Source organism: Chiroxiphia lanceolata, chromosome 24 (genome assembly GCF_009829145.1).
Source record: "Chiroxiphia lanceolata isolate bChiLan1 chromosome 24, bChiLan1.pri, whole genome shotgun sequence".
Classification (NCBI taxonomy): Eukaryota; Metazoa; Chordata; class Aves; order Passeriformes; family Pipridae; genus Chiroxiphia; species Chiroxiphia lanceolata.
The window spans coordinates 7,102,389-7,124,341 of NC_045660.1; the positions used below are offsets into that span (position 1 = coordinate 7,102,389).

The following is a 21,953-nucleotide window of genomic DNA, read 5'->3' on the forward strand; positions in this document are numbered from 1 at the left end:
GCCCCTTCTCCCTCCATATTTAAAGGCTACAGGGTGCTGTGGGTAGCTGGGGCAGTGGGATGTCCCAGGCATCCTCAGCAGCCAAGGAACAGCAGCAAGCCTGCCACGTCACTTGGAAAATTTGATCCATGTTAATTATGCTGAAAAAAGCTCTTCTGATAACGAGTATGAAATGGAAGCGTAGATAATACTCATCTCTGAGTGCCATTAATCTTTAAAACTGGAACAATAAGTGAAAACACTGCAGGGCATATGAAGCAAGGTGTGATTCACATCTGCTTCTCCATGGCTGCTGCCTGATTTATTGGCACAAGGCAACTTTCCTGCACTGTTTCAACAGAGCTGCATTACATAACACCATGGGCTGCTTTGCTTTGCTTTGCTTTCCTTTCCAATCCGAGTATCTCCTCAGAGTTTTTAATGATCTGCTATCCTTTCCTGGGACAGCTTGGGAGCAGAGGAGTTGAGTCCCCTAAAGCCATGACTCTCTCCCACGTCTTGGTCTCTCCAGAGATGCCTCTTTCTGCTTGGCCATGATACCTGCCATGGCAGCAGGGACGCAGTTCCCCAGCCTGGGTGCACTGGTGGAGCAGGGCAGGAGGGGCTCCCAGGGCCCAGGCTGCTCTCTGCCCCATGGACAGGGGAATGGGGCTCCCTTTTCATCCCTGCTGGGGCAGGTGCTTGGTGGTGCCCCGCTTAGAAGAACCTGGGGTACGTGTCCTCTCCCTGCACTGCACAGATACTCTCTCTCTAAGCTGGAGCTCTCCAGGCCCTCTGCCACTCAGACATGCACCTCTATCTCACCTTTGATGCCTTTCATTTTCAAATAGCTCTCTCTGGGATTTACTTTCTTTTATTTAAATTGTGGATTTGCTAAAATGACCTTTTAGCTGACTCTGAGGAGAGGTGGGCAGCTGCTTCCCACTGCAGTCCCAGGAAGACTGCTGACCCTGTGGCTTTGAACAAGTTCAAAGCATCGCTTGCCTTTTGACCGTATCCCTCAATAGTGCCTTTGCATGGATTTTTCTCCCACACTCCTGAAAAGACATCATCAGAGACATTTCCCCTCATGGGCTCTTTAATATTTACAATGACTTTGTGAATAGATAATATATTCCACCTTTATTTTAGACTTTTAAAAGCACATGCTCCTTGTGCAGTTGGAGGAAGCAGTGGCCAGCTGTCTTGGGGGGCTGGGAGGACAAACAGATCTGAGGGGGATGCAGATTGCTCTGAACTGTGTCTGTGCCTGCAGCTCCTGGCAGCATCCTGGGGCAGCCACAGACCTGGGGTGGCCCAGCCGAGTCCCTCGTCTCCTGCTGCAAAAGTCCTTAAAACCTTCCTCCCAGTACTGACTCACCCTGAAGCTGATCATCTTGTTAGCTGGAAGACAATCCAAATGCAAAACAAAATGCTTCTAAAAACTGTCCCACAGATTGCCAAGTGTCTTATAAAGCCTGGCCATGGGCTTAACCATATCAAAATCATATGGATGCTTTTTGTCAAAATTGTTCTAAACCAGGAAGGCAGCAAGCAGCTTACAACCCAGAAGTGTCATAGATGTACTCATGAATGCTTGTCCATGATTTTGTTTATTCCAGGCTGCAAGTCCAGGAGGGACTGTCAGATCCTGTGTCCTGATTGCCTGCATGCTGCCATCCACTGCACTTCACTCAGAGAGCCAAGGCCAAGTTCAGCAGCTCTAGCTGGGTTTTGGCATGTCAGTCCTGGGGAGGCTGAGCCACAGCAGCCTTAGCAAGGAGGCTCCCCCCCGCCCAGGGCCTCCTGATGGCAGAGGAGCGCTGAGGGGAAAGATTCCTGGGTATTCCTGAGAGACAAATTGTGACCCCTGGGGCAGAGGAAGTCAAGACCTCTGTGGTCATTGGCATTTTCACTTGGACATAAACTTCTTCCTTGCCTCAAACCTGGAGAACATATAAACTACAGACACATGTGAATAGAGCAGAGCCAGAAATGTCAATGGAGGTTTCAGGGCACCTGTGCCTCACTCTGTGTTGGGTGAGAGGCCCCTGGGCAAGGTGCAACCTCCTGCCACAACAAAACACATCAGGCCAAATGTTCTTTAGGGCAACAATCCTTCTTCACCTTCAGACATGACAGGACTGGTGCTGATGCTGAGGCTCAGGGACTGTCCTCGGGTGAGGCCAGGCTGGGGGTTGGCTGGCCTGAGGTAGCCGCTGAGGTGGGCCAGCCATGGTAAAGCTGATGAGGCACACAGCTGTGCAGATGGGCACATTTTTTCAGTCCGTATTGCCCTAACAAACAAATGTCCAGGATGCAGACAATAATGTTTTTATGAGACTCTAAATTCTAAACTCAAACGCTCTTTGTAGTGGACTAATAGCCAACACGTGGCCCTCCGTCTCATGTTGAACTTTTGTGGTCCTACAGGGGTAGAAAAGGCCCTGGTAAGCATTTACACTGGGCACTTTGTTCTCACAGATTTGTAGAGCAAAGAGAATAATGTATTGAGACTCTCATCCCGTGCCAGTTTGGCTTCATTTGTCCTTCTGAACTTGCCCTGAGAGATAATGTTTCCTTCTAATCTGCTGCCGTCCACCTACAGCAGGGACCTAGTGAATAATTCTCCCAAACAAGCCTTTATTCTTAAAACTCTGCCTGGCCCTAACCCTTTCTCCCCCTTACAGAGTAATTGTTGTGTTCATTACATGCTAATAGCCCGCGCTGTGTTCCAGCCCACACGGGCTGTGGCCACACAAATGGGGCTCAGGCTGTGCTGCTTTCAGATAATGCTGCTCTTTTGGTGTTATTTGAAGGAATGTGCCAGGCCTCTGAGCACCAGGCATGCTCGCTCCCAGCCCGCCCGCCTCAGAGCAGAGCCGGCTTCGCAGAAACCAGCACATCCTCCGAGGAGTGAGGCTTTTCTTTCCACACATGATAATAAATGACTTATCCTCCTATGGGAAGAAGACACACGGAAGAGGAAACAAGACTCTGCTTAATGAGACAAATATTTTCTATTCTTTTCTGTTCAGGTGCTTATGTCACCCTTTCACAATATTTTCATAAGCCTTTGTAAGCTCTACAAATTGCCCTTTATATCCGCAGGAGAAGGGAAGCTCCAGGGGATGAGCAATGTACACACTGAATGCACAAGAAACCCATTATCTAGCATGCTCCTGGAAATCACTCTAGGGATATCTGGAATGGGTGTCCCTCTGAAAATACCCAAGGGAGAGATATTAGTAATATTAGCACTGCCTTCATGGTGTCTTTCAATGGGACAAAGCTAAACTGAGGTCAGACTCCGTGGTCAGGCACTGACAGGCAGCTTTGTTCCTTTGTTCCTAACCCTACTCCTGTGAGCTTAGGAAATGGCCAAGGGTCACGCTCCGATACCTCCCAGAAGGCTGCAGAGAGGAAAACCTTCAGTTTGTGCTGGCCTAAACCTTGGAGTTGGCTGACACAGTGTTCTTGTGCAAAGGAAAGGCTGTAGCAACTGTTACTTACTGCCAAGTGATGGGTTCATTCCAACTGACACCTGCATTGCATGTGGGTGTCACAGGGTCCGTGCCAGCACTCAAGGTGTGGGACACGGAGCAGGGTGAGCACCTGCAGGTGTGTGTGAGCACATACGTGTGCACGCAAGTGTGTTTAGGAGCACAGGTATGTGTGCTGAATGCAATCTGTGTGGGCTGGTCCCAAACTAGTCCATGCATGGCAAGGGGGTTTCTCTCCAGGAAATGTAAGAAAAAAACCCTCATATGCAGATTCACACATGAGCGTGTATATGCAAAACCAGGCAAGTATCTGCTGTACATATTCACCCCTAGTGGGGGGACAAACCCCTTACAGCTCAAAACAGTAGAAAGCCCAAAAAGGCACTGAGAGAGGCTCAGCTTCCCTGGCTTGTGCTCAGGGCTATGTGGCACAGCCCCTGCACAGTCAGTCCCTGCCCCAAGCTTTCCCCCCCCATCCCCACGGCTCAGACCCTGCCCTGTTCCCAGGACTCCTGAGCTCACAGCTGCCCAGCCAGAGTGCAGTACTCTCGCATAGGACAGCGTGTTCTGAGAGAGCAGGAGCTCAGAAAACCTGAGCAGGAACGGCAGTGTATCATGAGCCTGGGCTCCTGCCAAATTCCTCTGCACCCACTGCCTCTATTAAATGCGTCAATCATTTCTTGGCAATCCAACCCCCGGAGAAGAGTTGAGAGGCAACTTCAGACAGTTCAGCTGCTTTCATTAAAAGGTGAAAAATACATGCTGAACAGGATCTGGGAGAGGGGCTGAGCTCTGCGCAGAGAGCAGGGCTGCTGAACCATCCCTGCTGGGGAACGAAAAGTGGCAGCAAACCACAGGCCTTCCCATGGCAACAGGCTTTGTCAGCCTGTGAAATGCCCCCAATGGCTACTGTTCAAGGACAGTCACAGACCCTCATGTGTGGGTCTCGATCTTGTTGGGTGCCTGGGAAAGGAAAGGGAGAGCGCCAAGGTGCAGGGGATGTGGCAGTGCCCCTGCATGGCCATCCTGGTGCAGGTGGGCAGGGACTGGGGTGATCATCTGGCACAGCTGGGACAGCAACCACTTGGCAGAAGGTGCTGCCTGCAGCTCAGCCACCAGCTACTGCCAGTCAGCACAGAGGTGGAGGGGAACCGGCACTTTTCTCTGGAGCTGAACGCTGGGGACAGGCCACGGTGTTTGGCTCCCCAGCCTGGACCAGCTGCAGTGGCCGTGGCGCTGGGCAGGAGGTGCCCTCACTGTGGGCTGCCATGGCAGGGACAGCAGCGCTGCCACTGGGGAGCAGCGGGGCTCTTGGGAACAGAACAGGAAAGTCCAGGTGACTCAAATATTCCTGGCACAAGGCACAGCTGGTGCCAGTTGAGCACAGTGGGAGAGAGGGAGACAAATGGGCAGAGGACCAGCTGGAGGAGATTAGGCAGAGAGCCGTGGATCTTAAGACTGGGGATGAGGGGCCTGGGAATGCTGTCAAAAGTGGTCATGGGGGGGTCACTGGAGGAAGACCAGGAGGGGGCCAGGCCACCAGGTGATGGTGGATCCAGGGATGTGAGATCAGGAGCCACACTGTGCACGGACACCAGTGTCCTGAGAAGCTTACCCTTTGCCAGGAACTGCCCTGCTTGGGCCACTGTGTCTGGTTGGCCATATCCCTGGGGCTCCTGAGAGCCACTCCCTGTCCGCACTGCTCCCACACAGGCAGCTCTGGTCTCCTTGCCTGCTGCTCCACTCCTTCCCTTTGCTTTTGCCTTTGTCTCCTCATATAATTGCTTTGACCTTCACTCCAGGGGCTCACTGATGGATGCTGCTGCCCATGGCCTGAAATATGGCTTTTCTTCCCCAGGTGGTGGCTTGCACCAGCTCCTGAAGGACTGTTCTGCTCCAAGTTAAACAGATGGCCCAAAACCTCTTGGGCTCCTCATGCCTCGGTTCAGGGCAGGATGCGACCTGCTCCTACCCCTTGGAGCTGTGCTTGGGGGGAAAGCTGTGACCATCCTGGCAGGCTTTGCCAGTCCCTGGAGCAGCCCTGCCCTCCTGCCCAGGCTCCACCAGCCATGCCTGCTCCACCAGGGCCCACCTCCGCTGCCTCCTCTGCATTGGAGAGAAGGGGGCTGTGGATTGGTCTGGGGGATCATTCCCCTGTGATTAGCAGAAGGGCCGGTGGCAGGTGGAGCGTGCCGTGCCCTCCATGCCCTCTCAACGGGGCTTTCTCCCTGGGTTTCTCTACATCCAGGTGTCAGCAGCCAGGGGAGAGCACTGGTTCTCTGAGCTGGTGACAGAGAGGTGTGAACAGCAGTGATTCCCCCAGGAGTCCCAGCACCCTTGTCTCCCCTCACAGAAGGCCTTGCCTCGTGGTGCCAGGGGCCAGCAAGGGCCCCGTCCCATCTCTCTGGCCCTTCTCTGCTCGGTGCTCTGCCTCAGCCAGGTGCTGAGCCGAAGGCAGCCCGGGGCGAGCACAGCCTGGGAACGGTCCTCTCTCCTGTCCTGCTGGGTGTTTTGGGAGGGAAGGGATGCAGTGCCCGGGGCAGCAGGGTGGGTGCAGCAGGAAGTCGGGCTTGCCGAGCTGGGTGTGTAGCATGTGGGGATGCTTGTCTGGGCTCCCAAAGCATTTTCCAAACGCTTTAATTATAGTGATTTATATGGCAAAAGTGTGGGGGCGAGAGCTTGGGAAAGGCATTAGCAGGTTTGTTCTGAGGGCTCTAATCAGAGGTAGGCGATGGGAGAGGGAGGGTAGAGCACTGGGGCTGTACCTTGAACTGTAGCGTCAGGACAGGTCTGAAGGATGCAAAACCTCCCAGCTGTGCCAGGAATGTGCTGAGGGCATCCCTGAGGCCTTAGTGGGTTATGTGCTCCTCCAGGAACAACCCCGGCACCAGGAGTACCACCAGATGTCCTGTGCCTGTCCCCTGTGCCGCTCCTGAGCCCAGGTCTGTGGCACCGGGGCACCCTGCCCCCCCCGCCTGCCGGGCTCAGCCCAGCTGAGGGCAGCGAGGCTGCAGCCAGTCCCACACACAGCCCCAAGACTGCCTGTGCATCACCCGTGGCAGCAGAGCACGAGGCCACAGGTGAACACGGCACATGAACATCTTTACTACAGTCACCAGAGAATGGTCAACAATTCAACAGCTACTCAGTGTTCTTGCTGGTGTTATCTTGAAAATTAATAATCTCAGCTGTTCTTGTTTTGTAAAACACTGTTCTCAAATCCCCCCCATGTCACACACATGCACGCTCACACACACGGAGAGTTTCCTGCAGTCCCAGCAGACAAAGAGCCCCTGGTCTCTGCACAGAGACAACAGCTCCCTGAGCCTGGGAGCCCAGCGATCGGGGAACACTACAGGGCAGCTGCGCTCGCTCTGCAACCTCAGCTCCCTCCAAGACTGGCTTGCTCCGAGGAGACTGTCACTCCTACAGAGTCCTAATTGCATCGGGGAAAGCGAGAGAAACATCGGGCCGCTGCCATGGCTGGTGGCACCAGCCTGGCCCCAGGCACAGCGTGGGGCTGCCAAGACGAGCCATGGTGATCAGTGGTGTGGGGATGCAGCGCTGGCTCTGACTCCTCTGAGCCACCACATGCTGCCCTGGCAGCATGGCCGCAGCACATGTCACCCCTGCTGCAATCCTACTTTTTGGCCTGTTTTCTGATAAATAACCTTTTCCTGTCCTTTTTGACAGTGATGTTTATTGATGTCTGAAATCCCTCACAGCCAGGTCTGGCCTCAGAGAGCCGAGGTGCCCCGTGCATCCTGTGGCCATGGAGCAGGGGGACAGTGGCAGAGACAGTTCTGCTTCTCTAAGATGCCCACAGCCTCCCTGAAACACTTGCTCCCAGATGTGTCAGGGTGGGAATGTGGCACTGACGACAGAGTGAAAACAGTGCTTTAAATAACAGTCCCTCAGCCTCCCAGGGTGGCTGCTCCTGCCAGAGCCAGCAGTGCTGGGCAGCCCCACCTCAGCTCATCCCCTCTCCTGGGAGCCCCAGTGGCAGAGGGCTCACAGGGGCTTGCACCCCAACTTCCGTCCAGGGGACACAAACCCTTCTGCCCTACCTGGGGAGAATTTGCTGATTAAGGGATAAGCAATCACTGCTCTACCCATAGGCTCATGTTATTACTTAATTGAATCCAATTGATTGAGAAGCTAAAAGCGGCCCTGGCTTAGAGCACTGCAGATGGTGCCTGGGAGCAGGGCAGCACGTTGAACCCTTAAAAGCATTGGCATCAAGGGCAGACACAGGCTTGCTTTCCTAAACTGTCTCACAGACTGTCACGATGACTGGGAACCAGCAGCAGGGCAGTTCCAGGGGATGTTATTTATCATACTTCAAGTCTGCACAACCAACCTCTTATTCTTGCCCCTCTGCCCTCAGTGGGCAGACTCTGCTCCCACAGAGATTTCAGGGGAAGGAAGTGTGTATCTGCAGGGTGATGTGGGGGCAGCCTGGCTCTTAAGTGGTCTAACCACGAGCCCACACTGCTGGGAATGGAGCCCAGAAGACCTGCTACCCAAACACAAGCTTCTGTGTATGAGCAGCTGCATCCAAGGCTGCTTGTGAACCTGCATCCCCTAAGCAGTGCTGGAGATGGGAAGATCCAGGAGCAAGCCTGTCACAGCTGTGCCCTATGAAGGAAAGGGTGCAGGCACTGAGAGCCCTTAAGGCACAAGAAAAAGACAGGGAGGGAAGCAATGGGCACCTGCACCTTTCCCAGTGCTCGAGCTCAGAGCAGGCAGGGGAGCCAGTGCTTCCTCAGCAGCCAGCTGAAAAGCCCCTGGATGCAGATGGCACACAACACTGACTGAGGTTTCTGGGGCATCTCCACGCCAAATAACAGCATGAGCCCACAAACTGCTTTTCTGCTGTGATCCTGACCAGGGGACATCACAGGAGTTGGGGATCTCTCCTGGTACTCTGTTTACAATGCCACCACCCAGGCACAGTCAGCCTTAGCTCACCTTGTGCTGGTCTTTCTGATTTAGTTGCATCTTCCAGGCATTCAGCACTGGCATCCCTGCAAAAGGCAGTGCATACTTTATTAACTATGCTACTTTCTTGTCCACTAATTAAAATCAAATTATATCTGATGCACACTGCATGCTTTGCAGTGAAAGCAACCTGCTTTCCCAAACTGCTCTCTGAAGCAATTTATTTAGCTGAGCTGAAAAGAGTGCAGCCCTGCAAAGACCCCAGGGGTGCTGAGGACCCAGCTGGCTGGAACCTCTCCTGGGCTCAATTTTTTGGTGTCATTCCAGGCTGGGGCTAGGGTCCCTCAGGGCTGGGGGGAAGAGCATGGGAAAAGTGTTCCAAGGGAATTGAGCCCAGCTGACAGCACACAATGCGGCTCATGGGAAGGTGAGCAGCAGCAGTCACCCTTGCCCTGGGCTCCATTTTGGGTCCATCTGTCTCCTCTGCCATGAGCCTGGGCACCAGCACATGACACCAGCATGTTTGGCTGCCTGGGTACCAGGAAAGGACGAGTTTCCTTGGTGTGTGGTTCAGCCCCATGCAGACCCAGCCCCTGCGTGAGAGCACAGTGTGATGGGCATGCACAGCACAGACCCAGAGCAGCCCCCTCGCCGGAGGGTCTTGCCCTCCATGCAGGAGACACCCATGAATGCCTCAGCCCCTGTAGCTCAGCAGGGCTGGGACAATCCTGTCCCTCTGCCTGGCAGGCACTGGCAGGTCCCTTTGCCCACGTGCACTAAAATGCAGGTACGGGTCCCCAGAAAACAGCACGAGGCTCAGCATGGAGCAAGTCACAGTAAAGGGCCTCAGGAGAGAGGGGCCAGCCCCTGCCCAATGTCTTCTCGATGAAGCCATTATGCTGGGATTTTTTTCTTTAGAGAAAGGGTAGAATTTCTGCAAAAAGACAAGACTTCCCCTGTGGCCCTTGTGCTGGTGTTGGCAGGAGCCATGTTTGGAGTAATACATCATCAATGGAAGGTATCTAATGATGTATTGCCCTAATATATTACCATAGCAACGGTGCTCTAATGATGTATTATTCTAATGTGTTACCCAAGTGCCCATTCCTCTGGATGATGTATGGTTGGGATGGCTGTGCTCTGCCAAGCCCAAATGCAGCAAAGCTCTCCTGACTGCCAAGCACCTCTTGAAGCAGTGCCTGCCACTGCATGGGACTCCCCAGCCGCTCGCTCCCACCTTTGGGGGCATTCTCAGGCAGAGGTGTTACCTTGGTGCCCAAGAGTGGGGGAGCTCCTGAACTTGGTGAACATCATGGTTCTCTGGCAACACACACCTGGGCAACTATCACCACTGTCCCTTTCCTTCCCTCCCCACAGCCGAGGTACAGTGTCTCACTTGTGGAGCTCTGAAAGACAGTTTGAAAAGCATTCCTTCCCTGGCATTTGGAAAGTCCAGAAGGGGAAGTGACAGGCTTGTTTGTGCATTTCTCCAGCCCCTTCCAAGGTACTGAGGCCACACAGCACCCTGTGCTTGCTCATTAACAATGAAAATACCAGCTGGAATTCTCCTGCCGACTGTGACAGGGACAGCATTGTTTCCAATTCACACTATCTTTTTGACCATTCAAATGCCATTAATTCAGTCGCCCCAATGCGTAGGACAGTTATCTGAAATGTTTTCCCAAACAGCTTGGTGTCTATAGAGCAACAATTCATGGAATTGCTTGGGGACATCTGTGCAAAGCAATGCTCAGTAAAGAGCTGTGGTCGGCTGAATGCTCCCTGTGTGGACCCCAGATTCCAGAGAGGAGCAGGGAAGCTGGCAGACAGAAAGACTGAATGAATGGCAGGAGAAATCATTTCATCTATGCAAATCCATGCCAAGCTCTCAGTGCAGCTGCTGTCAGTGGGGAGCTCTGCCCCTCTGGACTGATATGAAAGAAGATTTTATTGTACACTGAGATGCTCCCTCTGCCAGACCAGCAGCCGCTGGTGTCCTCTGCGGCCACCACCAGCATCCGGGTGAATCTTTCGTGGCAAGAGCAGGGCCCAGTGAGGGTTCTGAGGGACAGCACTCACCGTCCCTCTGCTCTGAGATTCCCAGGTCTTAGGACCCCCTAGAGAGTGGAAGCAAACTACCACCCTAAAGCTAATGGCTTATTCCATTGATGAAGGAGCAGCAGCACTGCCTGTATCAATACAAGCCTTGGCACAGGCTGCCCAGGGCAGAGATGGAGTCCTCATCCCTGGAGACCATGGGGGCAATGACAGCTGGAGTTCCTCCCACAGCAGCCCAGTCGCCAGGGTCAGCAGACATGCCTGGGGAACCACATATTGTCCAGGCCTCCATGAAGTACCCAGAGCTGAGGGGACAAGGTGCTTCAGAGACCCAAAATGGTGACGCTCCAGAGTGGGGGCCCCCTGGAACAGACCAGAGCCCCAGTCCTGACCAGAACTTAAGGAGACATCGAGCCTGCCCAGTCTCCCCAGGGCTGTTTCAGACTGTCCCTCAGCTGTGGCCATATGCCACAGCTGCAGGTGTGGGTGGTGAGGGATGCAGAGGACTCCCCTCTCTGGGCTGCCTTTGCAATGCTCCCGTGCTGCACCTGGAGAGATTCCAATCATCTCTAAACATTTCAGGGGAGCAGCAGTGACAAATTACAGGATGGGCAGCAGAAAAAAAAAGTGAAACAGAGTGACCAGAGGAGGAATGATTGTATTATCAATAATGTTTCCAACAGCTGATGGATGAAGACACCCAAATGATTTTGAAGATTTCGGTAGAAACCCTCCAAATGGCAGCACAAAAGCAAAGTGTGTATTAATCCAGGGGCTCCTGAGAAAATCCTCCAGGGATGTGCACAGCCATACCAGGCACAGGCCAAGTATGTGCTCAGCATCACTCAGCCCGGTCACCAGCAGACGAGACGGGACCTTTCCCTTGTTCCCGCAGACACAGGAGTGACCCTGAGAGCACTCCAAGAGGGGTAAACAGACAGACACACTGCTCAATGGGACTCCTCCAAAATGCCGAGGTTTTCCCTATACTTCCCTCCCCAGGGCTCAGTGAGAATATTTCCTTAACAGCTCTGGAAACAAACAGCTTTTTGAAAGCTTCCCCAAAGCCCTCTGCTTTCACCAAAATGAAGAGTAGGGAACATCAAGAAAAAGATTACCTCCCAATTCTTTGGGGAACTGCATTTGCAGAAGCAGCATCCTAAAGATAAATAAACATTCCCCTGAAAAGGCAGGCACAGCCCTTGCCCTGCGCATGGTAGGACGTACAGCTGATGGCTCTGTGATGCCATATGTCCAGCACAGCCTTGGAAATGCTGCCGTGCTGGAAACACACCAGACAACATCGTCGTGTGTCGAAAACTGGCAAATCTCCAGACTGGGGTTTCAAGGGATAATTTGTAGATTGAATGTTAATGAATATTATTGCTGTTATCTCAAAAGGCTGTGCTGACTCCACTCTGTTGCCCATTGTACATCTTGATTTTTATGGGTTTTTTACCTCTATAACAACCAGAATGGGCAATTCCAGCACAACTGATGAGTCAGGAAGCCAGTTGAAGGCATATTGGAAAAGGTGATCATTTCTGTGCCTGTGTCACTCCTTCCCCAATCCCTCCTGCTTCAAACACTTGCTGAGACAGGTTCATTGTTTCACCTCAGTCCTGTCTGTGCAAACTCACCCAGTGTCAGTGGCACTGCCCCAGCCAGGGTACTCAGAGTTCAGGAGCAGGCATCAATTTAATAGCATAAATCCTCTCTGAGCTCCATGGGGAAAGAGACATGGAGGGGAAATATTGTCATTTGTACCACCCCGTGCTGCCCTCAGAGCTGTGATGCAGCTTTGCCCTTGAGAGACTTTTTGTGTGAAACACCAGTTCTGGGAGCAGCAGCTCACCTGAGCACACCTTCAGAGGGTGCCCCAGCAGCACAGCCCAGCCCAGCCCTGGTGGTGCCCCCCCCCAGCCCCAGGAGGACCCTGCCCTCCCCATAGGCAGGCTGTCCCCAGGGGCCATTCGCGATGCGCCGCAGCCCATCATGATTTATGTGGCACTTTTACAATTGATGCACTTTGTGCCTAGGGACAGTTAAATGGTAGCTCTGTCATTAGTTTAAGCAGAGGTTAAAGGTGATCAATAACAAGGGTTTCATGCCCAATTGATCACCCCTTGCTATTTATTTCTGCCTTTTGCTTTCCATTCCATAGTGCTTTTAGAAATACTAATTAAAGACATAACAAGTGTTCCACTAGGCAGAATATCAAACACTCCAGGTATCGATTCAATCCTCTCCCTCTTAATGACACTGACCTGCTCCTGTCCTCAACACCTGCAAGCCTGGGCTAGCCTGCGAGGTTGCTCCTCAAGCCAGGGTTGGGGAAGGAGAGAGCCCTCCTGGAAGCAAAGCCAGCCCCTACCCCAGGCAGAAGGTGGAGAACTGCACGGTGCTCTGGGACAGGCAGCTTTTAGCTGTCACATCAAAGTCACTCCCTGAGCCCAACTGCTCAGGGTCTCATTCTGTGACCCTACAGCACGGGCCTGGACTCATCAAGGGGAGCACTGGGGGGGGGGATGGCAAGGGATGCAAGAGTGAGGTCAGGTTTGGCAGCAGTTTTCATCCCTTTGCTCCCAAATGCTCTGACACCTGAGCCCATATCAAGGGATATCACGTGGAGAAGACGTGATGAAAACTGTCCTGAACACTGAGTGTTCATGAGCTCCTGGCACTCCCAGCTCTGCAGCGGACACAAAGGTATAAGGGACATGGACCTTGGACCTGAAGAGGAGAAATTCAGAGTTGCACCCTGACCCCCACATGGCGGGGATGAGGGCAGGGGACAATATCCAGCCATCTCAGCACATCAGTGCTCCTCCAGACAGCTCTGCCAGATCTGCACCACAGGCCACGTCAGTAAAAATAACCCCGTGCTGCTGCGAGTGCCGGGAGCTGCAGGGACGGCTCGGCTGCGCTCGGCGGAGATCCACGGCTCCCAGAGAGAGCTCCAGCAGTGGGTGATGCCTTCCACAGCACTTATCCTCAACACACAGAGCAGCCTGTCCTGCTCTTCACATCCCTGGGCAGCAGGGTCAGGAGCACTTTTCCCAGACCAGGAACATACCCATACATAGAGCAGTGAGAGGGGGGAGCAGGGGAGCAGCTCTCAGTTCCTGCAGCACAGCTCTGCCTGCACCACACCACTGAGCTCAGCACAAGGGAATGCTCTTTCCACCAGAGACATTGAGAAATCCCTCTGCATTCCTCACTGTGTGCACAAGCAGCATCTCACACTGCTGCAGCTCTTTTTGCTGAGGTCCCTCAGCAATCCACATAAATTAACCCTTGCAACTCAAGGAAAGATTTATGACGTCACTTTAAGAGAAGTAAAAACACTGGGGGAAAAATCCAAAACAGTTCTCACAGACCTCAAGAAAATGAACAGGGGACCTGGGAGTAAAATCCAGAAGCTCCAACAGCATTTTAGAGGAATGTCTCCATTGTAGCACATCTGATAATTGCCCTCATGTACTGTAGCTCCCTCACTGCCCACCCTTCTGTTGATTTGTCTGTCACCAGGTTAGCTTCAAACATGACTGAAAAAAACTTCTCCAATTTAAAAAGAACCCTGAAACATAAAGATATGATGTAAATATCTGATGTAATGGCCTGACTCTTTAGAACCAGTCCTGCAAATGTGTAAATTAGTTTCCCAGCATTTTGTCTGGCTACAAATTTATGATTCAGTATAATCTCAAAGTTGCACAGCCTTTAGTGTGAGTGAGAGGTACTACTACACAGTGAGCTCCTGGTAATGAAAGACACAAGACAAATTTCCACAGAATTGAAAATCCCAAACAAACCCAACAAACGACAGTGAAATGAAAAGATGCCTATTTGTCCATTGGCTCTCTCATACCTTCTACTGATCCCCCAGTGCAGAGCAGGCATTTCCATGGAGGACCTGGCAACTCTTGTACATATATGTGACATTTGCAAGAAGATTTTTGTGCACTTGTTCATTCATTTACTTTGAAGGACGCAGCTGTTTGGAGTGCAGCTCCTGAGAGAGAGCCGAACGGCTTCAGTGAGCCATCCCCCTTCCTTAAACACGCTGACAGAAAAGCCAGTTTGGAGACATTCTGGAGGAAATACTGTTCTGTGGCTGCAGTGACTGCTGAGCATTTTGGCCCTAGAGAATCTGGCAGAGTGATAAAAAGCAGATTGCCCCTGCAGAGAGAAGCCAATGTCCAGGAGGAAACAGGGCCTAGGTGCTGGTGGTGCTGCACAGATGCCTCGATCAGGTAGAATGCTCCAGAAGAAAGGTGGGAAAGAGAAAAATAAAGAAATGTTTTTGAAGTTTGGCATGAACAGCATTCTTCTTTGCAGCAAGTACTCTCAGCAGTGTATGAGCCAGGGTACCCTTGTAACCAGAACATCTTTGCAAGGCTTACAAGAAATAACACTTGATCTGCCCAACACCAAAAATAATGTGATATCAAGGAACACGAAATATTCACGAGGTCGGATTTAACATGCACATTAGATCTTGTGTATAGCATCATAGGCTTTAACACTGCTGCCTCTGCAACCTTGTAATCCCCGCGCACAGCATGGACACCGGGTCTTGTTAGTTCAAACTGAAAACAGGGGAACTTCCAGGGGCAGAGCTTCCTTGAAGAACACGGGAGAACACTAAGGCAGTGCAGTTGGCCATATCTCTAGTGCTGTGCCCATGCAAGAGCTGTGTGTGCACACATGCACACCTACACTCACAACAAATCACAAGTGGGAGCGAAGCTGAACACACATAAATCAGCTCAGCAATGCACAGTGGGGGTTCACAGGAGAGACTTTAACAGGCTACTTCTCTGTGCATTTCCTCTATAGGCACATGCACATAAAACAGGGATGACGCTGCTCAGAGCTGACATCTTGCCAGTGTACACCTGAAGAAAATCTGTTCTTTGGAGCTTCCCATTCCAGGAAAGTACGTTGGGCCAGGTCTCCCAGAGCAGCAATATCAATCTTAGTGAGACCAGACACTGTCATCTATGGATATTTAATAGCATTTTAAAACCAGAACACCTCCCACCCCACCTCAGCTTGCTCCTGCCCCTGCCTGGGGCTGGTCTGCTCCCAGCAGACACAGGGCAGGGCAGGAGCCCATGGGAGCCACGTGCCCGTCCTCAGCACACACAAGCACCAGCTCCGAGTCACCAGCCAGGACGTGCTCATTTCAAACAACTCAACTGCAAGAAAAATACGAGGCAGCTAAGGAGAAGCACTTCCAGAGTTGTGGACTTCTGCCCTGGGGCAGGATCCAAACCTGCTTCTAGTACCTGTGAAATGGCAGCTCTGAGCTGTCTTGCAGCTGATCCAGCTCCAAGGGACCAATGGTAGAATCAGCATAAAAGTAAAATATATGAAACATTAGCACAGAATTAAAAGATTTGCTTAACCAGACAGCGCTGAAATCTCTCCTTCTGGGAGACAGAGCATGCAGGGGTGGGAAGAATTGGGAACAAGAGTCCACGGTGTTAATACTGATGCTCCGAATTTTCACGTAAAGAGATCACAGCATTTCAGCTGCTGCTTTAGCTCATTAGGGGACAGTCACATCATGGCACTGTGATGGGATCAGGCTCTGGCTGGGCAGCAGGCAGAAGAGACCAAATTCAGTGGAAAGTGTAAGATGAACACAGCATCAATAATTACGAGTGACTGTGCCTCATCAGGCAAAGTCCTGTGCTGTAGTCACCTCAGCAAGCACTCCTCACCCTTGCAAGTGGCAGCAATAATAGTCTAAGAGAAGAAATCTGGAAAGAAGTTGGATACTGGAACACCACAATCTTTTCCTAAGCACGTAAGAAAGCTGAGCAGCAACCGTCCACATTTTTAAAAATAAAAGGGAAAAAGTGGTACCCTGCTGAATATTGTCTGCTGTACAGAAAACAGCAGTGTCTTAAAATTGTTGATAACCAATTTATAAGATGACAGTATTTGGGAAGCACAGCTGCCCTCCCACACACCTGGAGCACATGGGCAGGCTCTCTGCCCAGGCAAGGGTAGCACAACATGGCTTATGCCCTTCTGTGAGCCCAGAAGGGCTAAGCCCATACCAGGGATGTGTTTGCCTGGTGCCAACTGCCCCACCTGGCCAGAGACCTTTTGCTCATCACCTCAGCTCTCTTCACCAGCCTGAGATGTGGGCTCTGGGTCAGCAGCCAGGCACCAGCTCCTCTGGACTGTGGGCAAGGCAAGCAGGTCACCCCAGCCCCTGCTGATGGAGCACCTGCCCCCCGCAATGGGTAGAGCTCAGTGCCACCATGGGACTAAGCACAACCTGAATGCAAGAGCAAAAGCTGCTCTGAAGAGCATCTGCTGGGGCCAGGCACTGCTCAGCAGCAGAGCGCTCCTGGATTAGTGCAAGGATTTCCCATCAGCACAGACCTAAACCCCTCTCACAATGGCAATGTGCTTAACTCCTGTTCCCTATCTACACTTCCTATTTTATATATTAACTATTCACTTTGTTTGAGCATTGTTAAGTAAGCATTTGTACATCTGCTTGTCTTTAATGTACCAACACCACGGTCCTACCTTCCCTGTGCTTTAGTACTGAAATAGTAGTATAAGCTCACGCTTTCACCTTAGTGAGAAACAACCAGCGGGAAAAAAAAAAGTCTCCCTCCAGTAATTGCTATTTAATCCCTGACCAGGAAAACGAACAAGTTATTCTAAGAGAGGCAAACCTTTGGGGCATTTGATTTTTAGAACAGCTGAGCACTGCGGCACTGCAAAAATGAGATATACAGAGTATTTTATTTTTGCTGCTCAACAGCACGAAAGAGCTAATGCAGTGGGGCTGCCAGTGCCTTATACAATCTGACACACCGAACAACCCAAGGGTGCTCGTCCTCCCCAGCACTCACAGCACATCTCATCCATTAGGAGAACACAATGTGAAAACTGACCCTTCCCTTCTGAGTATCGATATAAATCCTGTTTGCCATTCAGGTTAGTTCAGAATGAAGAGGCTACTGAAATGACTCCTAGTATAGAAAAGCAGCACAATTAACCATTCAGTGCAAACAAGAGTTTGTTTTCTTTAAGAAACAAGCAAACAAAAAAACCCTCTGTTGTTAATTTATGATTTTGTTTCTTCTTCCCTTAAAGCCTGGCTGTTATACAGAAATTCTTAAGCAAAGGCTGCAGTTACAGCATGACCAAACACTAAACACAATAGTACATGTGTGGGGAACACACAAGAGAACAGCTAAAGACAGATTTTCAGAGTTGGAAATTAATTTAAATGCCATCATGATACATTGTCTCAAACCCTTGAATCATCCTCCTCCTTTACCTTTTGACTGGAATGTATCATCTAAGCTACTACATCTGCTCAGCTATTTGGAAATTAGTAAATATTCAGTAAAAACAGCAAAACTTTTTGAATTCAGGATCTCTACAACAGCCCCAAAATTCTGTGCTCCTCTATAAAAACCAGTCTCATTACAAAAAAGGAAGCTAAGTCTGTAACAAAAGCTAACAAAACACACACTACACACTGAATCCTCTAAGTGAGATTTCTTATTATGCTCTGCATGCCACGGGAAGTTATTAATATCCTAACCTGCAGCGTTTGCTAGCTTGTTTGTACCATAAAGTGAAACATTTCTTTACAGAGTACTTGATGAAATAACCGCTCAAAGTGACTTTATTTTAAAATCTCAAAAATCAGTTTACTGTAATTTTGAATAAGAATTTGATAGTCCTATATTTGCTGATGTAGAATACCTACATTTTAAGAGACATTGAGAATGCAGTAAGTTTTAACATTATCAATGGCAAATGCATCATTGCTTAGACAAGTAATATTCACCCCTCACCCAAGGCACAAAATGCAACAAAATCAAACCACATTGAAGACAAGAATTTTTAAGTATAAATTTTTAAGCGTAAGTTACATTTGAAATGTTATAAATTTTTATATCTATTAAAAAAGTATACACGAATTGCTATTCAGGATGCACTGCTTTTGCTAGAAAATCCCTTTTAAAGCTGCTGTTTTCACAGCACATATTTTGTACTGATTTAAGGGGGGAAACTATCAAGTGCCAGGTGTCTGAGAACATTGGAAAATTCTCTGCCAACTAAAAGAAAGAACTAGGTCCTTTACTACCAGATTTCGATGAAGTATTTCATCAGTGCAAGAGCTCTGTATGGGCCCATATTTCAAAAGTTCTCCCAACAGACAAAACGCCGCAGGAATCCAGGAACCTGCAAAGGCAAACACAATCCCCACATGCGACTTTTCTTGATGCTGCAAGAGAAAGTTTAAAGTAGAGATGCAGGATCATTCTTCGAGGAACTCATAATGTAAAAACTAAATTTTCAGCCTTCCTTGGCATAACTGCAAAATATTCGGGCATGAAAACACGAAAGGGAAAGTTGGTGACATCAGACAACCGGAGAGTGCGGTTTGAGTGGAATCTACTTAGCAACACCGGTGTGCATGTATTACCTCTGCGACACGCAGGAGGAAAGTTACGTGCGGGCTCTTTTCCGCTCAAACAGCGGAGAGTTCCCTTCGGATCATTAAAACACCGCGGGACGTGCGCGGACAGTGCAGGGCACGAGCGCATCCCCGCAAGGCAGCGGCTCCGCAAAGCGCGTTACCGGGCGGGCAAACCCCGCCGAGCGCCGCTGGTGCGAACCGGGGCACCGGGGACACCGGGGGCCTCGGGAACGGGGCTCCGCGGGCGGCACGGGGGGCTCGGCGGGGCCCCGCGAAGGCAACGCCACCGGCCCCGGCCCCGACGGCCGCCCCGCTCCCGGCCGGGCGCGCAGCCTGCAAAGACGACACGAGACCGGTTCCTGGGTAAATGGTTTATGTAAGTAATAAAATATTTACTATAACATAAATAGAAACGTACCCTCGCAGTCTACATTGGTTTTGCAATAGAGATACAAACAAAAACCGAAACCCAAGGGGATGGGACCGGACCGAACCCACCAACGGGAGGGTGCGAGCTCCGCGCACGGTTAGAAATAAATAGAGACGGGCCGGGAAATGGTGTCGAAGCGTCCCCCCGGCCGCGCGAGGAGGGGAATAAATTAGAGATCGCAAACCTTTGGCTACTGCTGCGGCGGCCGCGGCGGCTCCGGCGGGAGAATAAATAGAGCGCGGGGCGCGGACCGGGCGGCCGGGCCAGTCTGAGAATAAATTAAAGCGCGTCCCCCGCCGCCCGCCGAGCCGCCGTCGGGGCCGCGGGGGCCCGGGCAGTCACTGCACGGCGCCGGGCAGCGCGTGGTGTAGCGGCGACGTGTCCGCCTGTGCGTAAACGTCCTCCATCGGGGGATGCGGGACCCCGGCCGGCGTCATCCGCTTCTCCTTCTGCCGCCGGTTGCAGAACCAGACCCGCACCACCTCTTTCTCCAGCTGGAGGGAGTCCGCCAGGGAGGTGATCTCGTGCGCCGAGGGCTTGGGGCACTTGAGGAAGTGGTTCTCCAGGGCGCCCTTGACGCCCACCTCGATGGACGTCCGCTTCTTGCGCTTCCGACCCTGCGCCGCGATCTTGTCCAGGTTGGTGGGGCTGCCCGTGCTGGAGTCCGTCTCCTCCAGCCACTTGTTGAGCAGCGGCTTCAGCTTGCACATGTTCTTGAAGCTCAGCTGCAGCGCCTCGAACCGGCAGATCGTGGTCTGCGAGAAGACGTTCCCGTACAGGGTGCCCAGCGCCAGCCCCACGTCGGCCTGCGTGAAGCCCAGCTTGATCCGCCGCTGCTTGAACTGCTTGGCGAACTGCTCCAGGTCGTCGGAGCTGGGCGCGTCCTCGTCCGACGGCTCGGGCGGACCCAGCGGCGGCGGCGATGCCGCCAGTTCGTGCCCGCCCGCCTCCTCGGCGCCCAGCGGGTCGCGCAGCCCGTGGTGCAGCGCGGGAGCCGGCGGGCCCAGCATCCCGTTGAGGCCCGCGTAGGGCTGCGCGTAGAGCAGCGGCTGCCCCGACGGCGGGGACATGGGCGGCAGGTGGTGCGCGCCGCCCTGCGCCCACCCGCCCGCCGCGCCGCCCGCCGCCGGCTGCGGCACCAGATGCGGGCGGTGGTGGAAGGCGGCGGCGGACAGCTCTTCGCGGGGCCCTGGCGGGCCGCCCTTGGCGTGCTCGGCGGGCGGGAGGTGCGCGCCCCCGCCGCCCCCGCCGCTGCCCCAGTCCGTGCCGGCGCTGGGCAGCCACTGGTGGTGCGCCAGCCCGACGGCGTGCCCGGCGGCGGGGGCCAGCCCCTGCAGGTACTCGTGGTGCATCATCTTCTGCACCTCGCGGTACGTGGTGCCCTGGTGCAGGCGGTCGCTGTCGGGGTGCATGAGCGCGGCGGAGCGCGGCAGGTACTGCGCGGCGGCGGCCATAGCGAGTGCGCCCGCCGGCTTTACCGCCGCGCTTTAGAGCCGCGCGCCGGGGCGCGGGGCCGCCGCGCGCCGGCCCCGCCCCCGCCGCCCCATTGGCCCGCCTGCCGCCGCGGGTGGCCCGCGCCGCGTCGCCATTGGGCACCGCCCCGCGCTCCGCGCCGCCATTGGCCGGCGGCATCGGCCGGCGGGGGCGCTCGGCGGGGCAGCCCCGCGGCGCAGCGGCCGCCGATTGGCTGAGGGCGGTTCATTCATGCCGAGCGGCCGCGTGGGCCGCGCGCGAGCGCCTCGCCCCGGGGGGATCGCGGGACCCTCGGCCCGGGGGCTCCGGGCGGTGCGGGGAGGGCGGGACGTGGCCCTTCCGCAGCCGACGTGCGGGGCGGCCGCTGGCGCTTAGCCACTCGACGCAGTAGTAATCAGGAACAACTTGGGACATTAAAAGCCCTGATTGAGTCTTCTGGTAAACTTAGACCCTGGGAATGTGGAAGCTCCTTCAAACGCTTCTTAGGATAGAGCACCAAGGGCCAAGAAATGAGGGTTTGAGAGTGTTTGGGCATCACGGGAATGTGGGTCTTGGATGCTGCCTCAGAGACAAGTCTCTGAGCCGGTTTGGGAGTTGGCATAGGATAAAGGGTGGAGGAATTAATGGGAAAAGACAATGACAACAAGCAACAGACGTGTCTGGCAGTGCTGGGAGAGAGGCAAGGGATGCCTTAATTAAGCCAGCTCCAGACTTCGTCTGGGTCTTGAAGCCCAAAGTGAATCAGGGTGGGCACCAGGAACATTAATCACTTCTAAAAATTAATCTTCCTCTCTGTGCTCCATTTGTAAAATGGGAGCAGAGACGGTGACCTTTGCCAAGGGCTTGGGTGAACAATGAACCATCAGATCAATATGTGTACGAGTCTAACATGTCAATGGCAACATGCAGATGCCCTCCGCTCTCGCCGCCTGGGCAGGGTGGCTCAGCAGTGTTAAGGACAGTAACAGCAGCCTCCTGAAAGGTGTTTTGTGAGAAGGTGTGCCACATCCCTTCCCTCCATGCTGGAGGCACTTTGTCCTTTCGGTGTGCCAAAGCACTAGTTTGGAGTCAGGAGACTCCAGCCCTGCACTCTGGG

At 52.8% G+C, this 21,953-nt stretch overlaps 1 protein-coding gene across 1 annotated transcript; it reads right to left on the bottom strand.

Annotated features, from left to right (window-relative positions):
* Positions 1-1,181: 1,181 nt before the first annotated feature.
* Positions 1,182-20,838, bottom strand: POU3F1 (POU class 3 homeobox 1). Its single transcript, XM_032710071.1, has 3 exons — positions 19,569-20,838; positions 8,454-8,509; positions 1,182-1,383 (listed from the first exon to the last, which is right to left on the bottom strand). The coding sequence occupies exon 1, from the start codon at positions 20,836-20,838 to the stop codon at positions 19,723-19,725; it is 1,116 nt and encodes a 371-aa protein (XP_032565962.1). The 3' UTR covers positions 1,182-1,383; positions 8,454-8,509; positions 19,569-19,722.
* Between the last annotated feature and the right edge of the window lie 1,115 nt (positions 20,839-21,953).